This window comes from Quercus lobata, chromosome 1, assembly GCF_001633185.2.
Source record: "Quercus lobata isolate SW786 chromosome 1, ValleyOak3.0 Primary Assembly, whole genome shotgun sequence".
Lineage (NCBI taxonomy): Eukaryota > Viridiplantae > Streptophyta > Magnoliopsida > Fagales > Fagaceae > Quercus > Quercus lobata.
In genome coordinates, this window is record NC_044904.1 from 38719481 (window position 1) to 38731599 (window position 12119).

General features: G+C 31.8%; 1 protein-coding gene across 1 annotated transcript; it reads left to right on the plus strand.

Annotated features, from left to right (window-relative positions):
- The first annotated feature begins 330 nt into the window (after positions 1-330).
- On the plus strand, positions 331-8513 carry LOC115989760 (gibberellin 2-beta-dioxygenase 8). Its single transcript, XM_031113615.1, has 3 exons — positions 331-939; positions 7712-8033; positions 8143-8513. The coding sequence occupies exons 1-3, from the start codon at positions 470-472 to the stop codon at positions 8371-8373; spliced, it is 1023 nt and encodes a 340-aa protein (XP_030969475.1). The 5' UTR covers positions 331-469; the 3' UTR covers positions 8374-8513.
- Positions 8514-12119: the final 3606 nt, after the last annotated feature.

Here is a 12119-nt window from a genome sequence, read left to right on the forward strand (position 1 = left end):
CTTACTTACTTTCAAATTTAAAAAATAGAAAAGAAAAAGAGACTAGCCCGAAGTGAAGTTCACTGTCTTACATTTTCTATTAAATTGCCTTTTTTATTTTATTTTTTTGGTCTTTTTGGGTTGAACATGGCTACTCAAATTCCAGCCAAGCAAGAAGCAGATTTAGGAGTTATTCACGAGACTTGTACTAGCATTTGAAAGATGGTATCAAACTATGAATGCTCAGCCAAAAGAAGAGAGGGACCCGAAAGGACAAGTGTCATAATTTAAAATAAAGTGGTCCCCAAGACTCTCTTGGAAATATAATAAACAAAGTTCCACTAGAACTTTGTATTTTGTATGTGTAGTCTAGTCCTTTTGTGGGAGTTGTGTTGTGACGTATATAATATAATAATAGCATCTTTTTGGCTGAAGTGCAGTGCAGGATAGAAATTAAACATATCTATCCCTGAATTGATCTGAATCTGAAATGAACCTTGAATCCTATCCTCCTCTCTTTAGTGAGCTGAGCAACCAGGAGGAGTACTTGTCGTCTGATCATCATCAGAAGGTTGACACGGTTGATAGCATCATCATCAAACCAGTAGTCCAAGATTCGGACCCTATACCTGTCATTGATCTCCAAAGCCTAAGCCTTGATGAGCTAGGGGAGGCTTGTAAAGATTGGGGTCTCTTTCGTTTGGTCAATCATGGGGTTCCTCCATCCCTTTTGAACCAACTTCAAGACCATGCCAAAACGCTTTATTCTCTTCCCTTTCAATCCAAACAGGCCTTATTCACCACCCCAACGTCATACTTTTGGGGCACCCCCGCCCTGACACCGTCTGGCGCACCCCTTTCAAGAGGTCCCCAGAAAATCAATTGGGTTGAAGGCTTCAATATTCCAATTAGTCAACTCTCCCAACTGCAACCCCTACATCCTGTGCTTGCCTCTTTCAGGTACACACTTCATTTTATTGTGTATTTTTTTTTTTTCTTCTAAATTTTTGGTTAGATCATGGATGATGGTCTATTCTAAAATTTGCACACCTTTTTTGTGGCAATAATTGCATGGAGGAGTCAAATTGATTGGACTTTCCATATACTTTGTAAAGGAGAGTCGTTTATATATATATACATATATATATATATATATATATATATAAAATAAAAATGCTGCAATTTTTAAAACATAAAGTCATATTTTTTTTTTTAATTACATAATAAACATGATTATAACCAGTGACAAAATCAAGATTTCAATTTTGGATTAAAATCAAAATTAATCAAAAAAATATTTATCAATATTAATAAAAAATAAATAAACAACTGTAAATTAATTTTATTGCCACACAAAATATAGTATAAATGTAAATTGTTATTCATTTTTTCATAATTAATTTAATTTACTCAAACGTGTTTGTATATTTAAAACTGTTCCATGATTTCTTTATTCCTAACAATTTCTAAATTTGCACACCTTTTTGATTGGCAATAATTGCATGGAAGAGTCGTACCGATTGAATTGTCCAGATCTTTGTAAAGTAGAACACTTTTTTTTTTTGGTGGTAACATACGCATATTATTAAAAAAAATAAATAAATAAATAAAAATAAAAACTAACAAAATTACAAAATATTTAGAATAATTCGTAGGTTTGGTTTATCTCTAATACTTTTTTAGTTGTATATTTTTTTTTATTTTAAATATGCAATAGTAAGTGATAATGAATTTTAATTTCTACCTTTCATTTAATTAGTGCATGATGTGACAGTTTCTCATTAAAATAAAAGAAAATTCCAATTAAAAAAGTATTAGAAGTAAATCAAACCCATCCCCATTTGTGTGTGTGAAATGCTTAGTAAATTCTCTTGTTACTTTGAAATGCTTAGTTTAAAATACTAGAATAAGAGTATAATGACATGATAATTTCAAATTAACAAGAGTTTTTATTTTTTATTTTAGAATACTAAGTATTCTACTTAAATCTAGGAGTACATGGATATTTTTGAACCAACAAAATGCCAATTCCAAACAGTGGAAATCCCTAAAATAATAGTATAGATTAACTAAAACCAAAACAAAACACAACCAGCGAGCAACAGAGAGATGACCCAACGGCCACCATTAATAACCACTGCCATAACCACCACTTCTTTCACAATCCAGAACATAATTCAAAACAAACCCAACCAAATCCAGTCAGGGATGGAGCTAAGACTTGGAGTTAAGGGGGTAAAAGTATAAACAAAAAAGAAAAATTATGAAACTCCAAATAAGCATTCATTTAATATTAATAAACCATCAACAAAGACAAATACACAAAATTATTCTTTTTTAATATATTACAATACAATTATTTATGGAAATGAAACTCGCCGTTTTTTTAAACCTTTGAAATCGTCTATAATTAAATCTGTACTAATTTGAAATTATTATGCCATTATATCTTCAATAATCTACAAATCATTACACACAACAGAACTATGCACATAAGTACTCAACTGCTAACCAATAAATTTCAAAATTGCAAATAATCTCTTTAATTTTTTACCCAAAAAAAAAATCTCTTTAATTTTTTAAAATACACAAAGTCACACTAACAGGCAAAAACACAATCAAACAAAACAGCACATGGCATGTACAAGACTCACAAGTCACAACTATTATTTAAAAAAAAAAAAAAAAACACTTTTAGCTTTATTAAAGAGAGAGAGAAAAATGAGTTTGCCTCTCTCTTTCTCAGTTTCTCTCTTCTATTTTCGGTGAGTGGTGTGGAGCTCTCAACTCTCTTAATCTCATCTCTGCCTGACTGCCTCTCTTTCTATTTTCACAACTCATATTATCAAATCAAGTTAATCAACCAAGCACTAAAGATTCGGATATGAGAGGAATAAAATATTATTATCCAAAAAAAGAGACAGATTAGTTATAATTACCACATTTGGGCGATGCTGCAGTGGACTGGTGGTGGCAGCGTGGTGCTTCTGGTCTAGTTTGTCCCTAGCTACCAGCTGCCCAACCCTTCCCACTCTCAGGTCTTAGTATTTAATAAGTTAGGTTTCTTTTCCCCGTTTTATTATTTGTGTCTTGTTGCGTGTTGTGAGATTTGTATGGGGGTTCTTCTACTCTCATAGCATCTACATTAGTTGATGTATAATTTCTGTCCATTTTATAAGAAAAAACATGCTTTTATTATTTTACACACTCATTTTTACAAAACACCTACATCAGTTTGTCTATTCTACACATTTATTCAATAAAATATTCTAAACCCAGCCACCATCAACCCAATCAATACCCAACCTCCATCATCAATCCACACAACCACCATCATCAAGCCAGCCTCATCATCAACCCACCCATCAAAATCCCAGCCACCATCAACCCGATCAATATCCACAGATCAAAATCATCAAAACCCAGACACTATCAACCCGATCAATACCCAGCCACCATCAACGATCAATACTCGGGCCTCCATCATCAACAACCCACCCATTAAAATCCTAGCCACCATCAACCCGATCAATACCCACATATCAAAATCATCAAAACCCACTCATCACAATCATCAAACCCACTAATCAAAACCATTAGTGATTAGTAACAGCGAGAGCAGCGAAGATTAGTGGAGGAAGAGAGCGTGAGGTGAAAGTCAAACCAGAGAGAAAAAGAAAGAGTGAGGTGGAGAGAGGAAAAAATAATAAAATATCAAATGCAAGAGTTATAGTAACCTTGCATATATGCACGGTTACTGTAACACTTGTACATTTATGCACAATTTTAAACTCATTGGTGTGGATGTTTTTTTAATCTAAATGTGTAAAATGCCTTACTTTTTCTATTTTGCAAGATTATGCAACCACTAATGTGGTTGCTTTTAGGCAAGCTAGTTAGAATTGGTTTAGGTTTTTTTTTTTTTTTTTTTTTTTTTTTTTTTTACATGTGTTTATTTTGGGTGTTGTTTGGACTTAAGTTTTGTTGTTGGGCCAATATTTTTTTTTTTATAGCGTTTAAAAATATCAAAGATATTGTTGAGGGGAGCAAAATACAATTTTATTGAAACCCATGTCCACGAACGAGCAAGTCGATTGCCACCAACGATGACATTAGTCACCACAAATCACAACCACAACTAAAACCAAAACCATCAAAATCCTCCAACAAATTTTAAATTTCAAAACTGCAAATAAAATTAAAAAAAAAAAAAAAAAACTAAATCCTTTAACAAAAGAGAGATTAAAAGAGAGAGATGATTAAGAATCTGAGAACTTGGGTCGCCGTTGTGATGGGTCACGATTTTGGATTGCATCGTGGGTCGCTGTCGTGGGTTGCTTCTTTTTCTTGGATCACCTCTCCTTTAATCTAAGTTTGATCTCCACGACGAGTGAGAGAGAGAATGATTTCCATTGAGAGAGAAAAGAAAAAGAGAGTGGGAGAGAAGAAGAGGAATTGTTTGTCTAAGACCGAGTGAGAGCAAGAAGAAAGAAAGCGAATAAAAAAAAAAAGATTTTTTTAGCATTGGTGTTCATACACTTCTATCAGTAGAAGTGTGCGAACACAAATGCTAATTTTTTTTTTTTTTTTTTAAACATTTGGCACACTTGATGAAATATGGTTTTTGGTGTTTGGTATGCTAAATGCTACAAATTTAGCATTTAGCATACTTGATGTTAATGTTCTTACAAAAAAAGTCTCATAGTTATCAAACTCTATAAAAAAATAAAACATTAGGAGGAGGAGGTTTCTTATACAAAAAAAAAAAATACATAATAAAAAATAATAAAAAATTCAACCATTAATTTGAGAACAACCTTTCTTGGCAAAAGCATTAGCACATCTGTTGGTTTCCAAAAGATACTTTTAACATCCTAGTTATGAAAAAGTTGGATGATATTCTTGGTCATTATCAATCAATTGTATTCGTATTCAAATGTTTAATTTAATTAATCCTTTAAAAACCACAATCATATCACAACAATCCAAGTACTCATTTGTGTTAGAATAATTTAATAAAGTATAAAATAATTACGTTCATAATTTTGTTGTTTAAATAATTTTTGAAGTATTAAGATCCCTTCAAATTAAATAATTGTTACAAAATATTTATCCCACCACTAATTCTATTATCTTACGATTTATTTCTTCAATATGTTGTGAATTAATTCTTCATTTTTTATTTGCAAGTAGTATTATCATTATATAAAGATTCTTATCAATCTTGATGAGATGTGTGTTTATGAGTGGAGTGTCAGAATTATAAGAGCAATATTGACAATTTCAACAATGTGAATGTGAGAGTGGTGTCACCTCTTATGAGAATTTATATCCTTAATAGTACTCTTAAAATTGAGATTAAGGCTGGGTTTGGAAATAGCTGAAAAAGCTTACTTATTTCAAGTTGGCCACATGACACACTAATTATTTGCAAGGCCCACTTGCTACTTTTTGAAGGGCAAAACGTCATTTGCAGGTGTTTGTGTCCTACTTGAATTACTTTTTAAGGTCCGTTTGGATTGAACTTATTGTTACTGAAATTAAAAACTGAAAACTGAAAATATTGTAGAAAAATAATTTTTAAATGTGTGAATAGTACCATGGATTTATTTTTAATATTTTTTAGTACATAAACAATGTTGTGAACAGTAATAAACAGTATGTAAACAGTGATTTTTGTCCTCTGTACAATGAACCCATGTGAAATTACTGTTTACATGCAGAGAAAAAAAAAAGTGAAAAACGTGAAACACAGAAACGCTGGATGCAGACTCAATTATCAAACGCTCACTTAGTTTACTTTTTTTAACACAGGCACCATTTGCGGGCCTCATAGGTCCCATACGACTTTTCTTTTACTATTTTTTTTTTTAAAATTTATCATACTTTTTGCAAAAAATTAAACAAACAGTTCCTAAACAAACCTTATGTATGGTGCTAAAACGTGCCGACTTGAAAACCTCATATTAACCCATTGATTGTTATGTGTGAGTTATACTTCTTTATTTCCTTTAGAGAATTGTATACTACTACTATTTTTTTAGTAGAGATCATTGTCTAAGTGAAGCTTCAGTACAAAGTGCACATTCATGAGACATAACAATACCTCTTTTCCCAATATATTAAGTTATTCCTATTATTATTATTTTTTTCTGTTCACACTTTTAGTGTTGCAAAAATTTATTAAGAAGTATTATATCCCATTAAATTTAGTAATTACAAAATATTTATACCCCACTAACCTTGCTATCTTCTGATTTATTTCTTAATTAATTATGTTTTAAATTAATTCCCAACTTGTAACTTGCAAATTATTTAATAGTGTAATGGGGAATCCTACCGCTCTTGAATGTGTATTTAGGATTTTATTCAAATGAACACACAGTTTTGAAGAGATAGATAGGATTTATGTGTATAGTGTAGATGTCTCGGGTATGTTATAATTTTTTTTTTTGGACGGAGAGGGGGGATCGAGGGGCGTTTATCTGTTGATGAAGCTTTTGCAATTTATAGTATATTGTAGACCCATATAGCCTATAGAATATCCATGTCTGGACTCTTTTGTTTATTGTGGTAGCACATTAGTGAGATGTTGCTCCGATTGAGACGTATGTTAAATATTCTATCATGGTGGCACAAAATGCTTTAAAGAAATTAAAATATATGTGCCTTAACTTTTTTTTGTTTCGTTGCTTTTTTTGTAGTTCGTTTTTTATTATATATGTGCCTTAACTAAGCCATATATTAGCGATATATATCTTATTAATTTACTATATATCATGAATTTAATTTTACTTACCATATTTACTTTATTATCCATTTAAGATGGGAGAGACTTGCTTAGGGTGTTTTGGTGCAAATGAAATTAATGTTCCCATGAGGAAGAGTGATTTGATTCAAATCAGGTGACCGAAGAGAGAGGTATGGAAAGACCTAAAATAACACTAGTATAAGTATTCCCATCAGAAAAGAAAAAGAAAAAGAAAAAACACTAGTATAAGTATTGAAAAAACAAATGTTAGTTACAAAGGTAACAAAGCCTATATTTCTGGATATGAAAGGATGATAGAGAAAAATACATATATATGAATGACTCTAATTAATATGTTGAAGATTCATAGTTGACCAAATATTTATAAATATTTATTGTTGTATATTATTCATTTGAATGCATTCCACAATAAATAAAAATTCATATTATTTGTTGTGAGTTTGTTATTGAAGATTGTTGAGTTACTTTATTCTTGTACAATCCAAAGAATCAAAAGTTTGTAAGATTTAGGTTCTAATTATTTTAAATGACCCAATTTAATTTTGCTTTTTCTTTCTTTTGATTTTCACGATTTGATGCGGGGTATATAATATATATATATATATATAGAGAGAGAGAGAGAGAGAGAGAGAGAGAGAGAGAGAGAGAGGAATTCAATTAGAAAACCTTGATATTTAAAAAAAAAATAAAAAAATAAAAATTCTCATTAAACGTTTTTTCTTTTTCTTTTTCTTTTTTGGTTTAATTGAACTAATGCGATCAATGACAATTTGTTATTTATGATTTGTTGTGAAATTATTGTGAACATAGCAATACTCTCTCTCTCTCTCTCTCTATATATATATATATATATATTTTTTTTTTTCCTTCTTTTTTTTTATTGTAGTTAACTCATTTACGTAAATTTTTTTTTGTATGTATTTATTTATATTTTTGAGTTATTTTTGTGTGCTTCACAAGACTGCTACTAGAAGATTATGGAAAGCACTTGGCTAGACTTGCTAAGACCATATACGAAGCAATGGCAATGAAGCTCAAACTAGATGAAGAACAATCCAAGTCCAATCTATCAGAATCCACTGGTAACATACGTGTTTACCGTTATCCAAGCTGCTCTATACCAGACACTGCATGGGGAATTGATGTGCACACAGACAGCTCGGTATTGTCCATATTGTACGAATGTGAAGTGGGTGGACTTGAAGTCCTCAGAGACGATGAATGGTTCCAAGTAAAACCTATTTGCAACGCATTAATTGTCAATCTTGGAGATATGATGCAGGTCCTTATTGCATTAATTCAGATATTATATACAAATTACACTCGTTCATTCTATTCATTATATGTACATATATTTCTTCAGTTTTCATTGATGACTAAATTGATTGTAGGCAATAAGCAATGACAATTACAAGAGCGTGAAACACAGAGTTAAGCTGAACAAACATAAAGAACGGATTTCAATATGCTACTTTGTGTTCCCAGATGAAGATAGCGTGATTCGGAGCTCAAAATACAAACCTTTTACTTACAATGATTTCCGGGCACAAGTACAAGAAGACATTAAAACCCACGGGTTTAAGTTAGGCCTTGAAAGTTTCAAGCTTTCTGAGGCTTTGTAAGTATAATGGGCTTCAAAAATCCTTGTTTGTGGGCTCTAATTTTTTTTTTTTTCTTCTCTTTGTTGAAAACAAAATTAATTTCCATTTCTATTTACTTTTTACTTTTTTGGTTTACATGGATAAGTTGCATTAATTCTTTATGTTTTTGGGTTATACAATTTATTTTCGAAATTAAATAAGCCAATGAGACCAACCAAGGGAACCCCACATTCGAGCTGTTAATCAAATTTTACAGTACATCAAAGGAAACCCAGGTCAAGGATCATTATTTCCCTTTTTTTATCCAAATTGTAGCTCAAAGCCTTTTCTGACTTAAGATTGGGTTTGGGTCAGTTGTCCCTAAGACAAGGAGGTCCATCACTGGGTACTGTCTTTCATGAGCAATTTTCTTATCTCTTGGAAATCCAAGAAGCAAAATAGTGTTATGGTCATTTGCAGAAGTGAAGTATAGAGCAATGACTTAACTATTTGTGAGTGAATTTGGTTATTATATCTAGTTCCTGACTTGTCTATATCACACCCGTAGAGTCATAGACTGTTTTGTTGTTCTGTGACAATCAAGTTGCCTTTCACATAGCAGCTATAACCTTGTGTTTCACGAGGGAGCGCTGTATATTGAGATGGATTGTCATTTGGTCATGGACAAAATTCAAGAGGTAATTATTCGAACGTTGCATGTTTCTTGCTCCAATCAAATAGTCAGTGGTGGCGCCACGTTCAGTTCAGGGTGTTTCCAAGAATACTCTGACTTGGAAAAAAAAATTATATATAATAATTAATTTTTTTTATTTGTTTACCCTTTAAAAAAAATTAGGAACACCCTCAAATAAAAAAAAATTATTTGTTCTACTTTCAAGCAAAAAAAAAAAAGCCCAAAAAAAATTTTTGAACTAAAATCTGAAAAAAAAAAAATTGTAATAGAGCAAGCCCACTAGGGAAAAAAAAGCCCAACATCAATCATAAACAACAAATGGTAAAGCAAACCCAATCAAAGAAAAAAATAAGGTAAAGCAAACCCAACAGATTACAGATGGCAGCAAACCCAGATTTCTCAAAAAAAAAAAAAAAAAAAAAAAAAAAACCAACCAACCCAATATACTGAAATCAGAAACCAACGGACGGCGCAACCAAACACTAATAGATGTTGAAAGAAAGAAAGTAACCTAACCTAAAGAAAAAAACCTAACCCAATATACTAAAATCAAAAACCAACGGACAACAACAACCAACGGACAACGCCTCCGCCTCAAGTAACAAAGCACATCGGTCATCACATCGGGCCTCAAACTTGAGCTCCAAAAGGACCAGAACACATCAAGCATCGGAGATCGGAGATTGGTCCGATCAGATTGGAGATCGGTCTTCCTCGCCTCAACGTGCTACTCGACGGTGCTGCCCCTTAGCCTCAGGCCTCCCTACTCCCTCAACCTCAAGGTATTTTATCTTTACACTTAACTTCTCTCTCTTTTTCTCTCTTACATATACATGTTATTGGGTTAATGGGTTTCTCTCTGTCTTAGTCTCTCTCTCTTTATCTGAAGAATGAAAGTGAAATGAAATGAGACTCTCTCTTTCTCTTTAAGACTTTATTTGAATCTCTTTGAACTATGATTGGCTGATTGCTTAGCTTTACTTTATAACTTTATTAATATTTGCCCCTGTTTTTGGCTTTATCCGTTGGTGTTGGTGTTTGTGAGATACAATTAATTTTCTTTTAGTGTATTGTGATTTATGATTGTGAATTTATTTGATTGACTCTTGTGATTGGAGGCCATGGGGCTTGTGTGTTGAGTGGGGGGTGGATGGGGGCATGGGGTCGGGGTGAGATATTTGAATTGGGGGAAGTAAATGGTGTGTGCTAGTGCAACTAATTAACAATTATTTAATTAAGTAATAATTAATTGGGGGAAGCAACTAATAAACAATAATTAATAATTTAATTAACCAATACATTATAAAAGACAAACAAATTAAATTATGCTAGGCTAAACAACAATTAATAATTTTACAATTAATGAAACAATAATATAACAAATTATAGTTTATAAAAGACCAACAAATTAATAAAACAACTAAACAATAATAATTAATAATTTTATTAATATTTCAAATGAACTTATAGTTTATTGTTTATTCTTTTGCTAGAATTATAGACAAATATTTGATAAGAAAACCACATACCCAAGATTCATCTCCTGCACAAGATTTATCTTCATCTTCTAAGCGAATTTGTGTTGACTTTAACTTAGAAAATCTTCCTTTAGATCCTGGGCTAAGAGAAAAGATATCATCTTATCATCCTAATAATCATGATGAAATAAGAAGATATTATTTACAAAAAGGCCCTTGTCAACTTGTTTTCCAAAACGATGATTACCCTCTAATAGATTTTTCTAGAAAGTCCCATCGATTTAGATCCGAATGGTATGTAAATAGAAAGTGGTTGGAATATAGTATAGACAAGGATGTACTATTTTGTTTATATTGCTACTTATTTGGGCAAGATGTTGTAAGCAAGAAGGAGGTGAGACTTTTGTAATGAAGGGATTCAAACTCTGGAATTAGAAAGAGAAGTTAAATTCCCATGTTGGAGGAGTTAATAGTGCTCATAACCAAACTGTCAAGAAGAGTGAAGATCTAATGAAGGAAAAGCAACACATTCATAGTGTTTTGGTTAAGCAATCAAATCAAGATAAAATTGAATATCGGGTTCAATTACATGTAATAGTTGATTGCATAAGATTCCTTTTATGCTGGGGATTAGCTTTTCGTGGTCACGATGAATCTCAAGGTTCAAGTGATAAAGGAAATTTTCTTGAACTTCTACAATTTTTAAGGGATCACAATGAATCTATCAATGAAGTGTTGCAAAAAGCTCCAAAAAATTGCAAACTTACTCACCATGAAATTCAAAAAGATATTGTGAATGCAATTGCATGTGAAACATCCAAAGCCATCATCAAGGATTTTGACAATGAGTTTTCTTTTTTCAATATTAGTTGATGAGTCATGTGATATCTCAGTGAAAGAGCAAATGACACTCGTTCTTCGTTATGTTAAAAAAAAGGAATTATTATAGAGTGGTTTCTTGGTATTGTACATGTAGCAAGTACCACTGCTTTGTCACTCAAATATGCTATCGAATATTTACTTTGTGAACATAATTTGAGTTTATCGAAACTACATGGGTAAGGTTATGATGGTGCTAGTAATATGCAAGATGATATCAATGGTCTCAAAACTTTAATTTTGAAAGAGAATAAGTCAGCATTTTATGTCCATTGTTTGGCTCATCAACTTCAATTGACACTTGTTGCCATTGCTAAAAATCATATTAACATTGCTGAATTTTTTTATGTGGTTAGTAATTTAGTAATTGTTGTTAGAGGCTCTTGTAAGAGATGAGATGCTCTTCGAGATGCACAATTTGTCAAAATTAAAGAAGAATTAGAGAATGGTGTACGTAGAAGTGGGCAAGGTTTGAATCAAGAGAAAAATCTTAAACGTCCTAGTGATACACATTGGGGATCATATTATGAGACTATTCTCAACTTGATTTTGATGTTCTCTGTTGTTGTTGATATACTCGAGATTATTGAAGAAGATGGCATCTTCAACCAAAAAGTTGAAGCTCGATCTATTATGAGGTTAATTCTATCTTTTGAATTTGTCTTTGCTCTACACTTGATGAGTTATCAATAGCATTGCAAAAAAAAAAAAAAAAAAAAAAAAAAGATATAGTAAAT

Excerpts from the sequence above, each read along its gene's own strand:
- LOC115989760 (XM_031113615.1), top strand. The coding sequence starts at position 470 with ATGAACCTTGAATCCTATCCTCCTCTCTTTAGTGAGCTGAGCAACCAG. Across the intron at positions 940-7,711 it reads CCTGTGCTTGCCTCTTTCAG|ACTGCTACTAGAAGATTATG; the intron begins GTACACACTTCA and ends GTGCTTCACAAG. Across the intron at positions 8,034-8,142 it reads ATCTTGGAGATATGATGCAG|GCAATAAGCAATGACAATTA; the intron begins GTCCTTATTGCA and ends AATTGATTGTAG.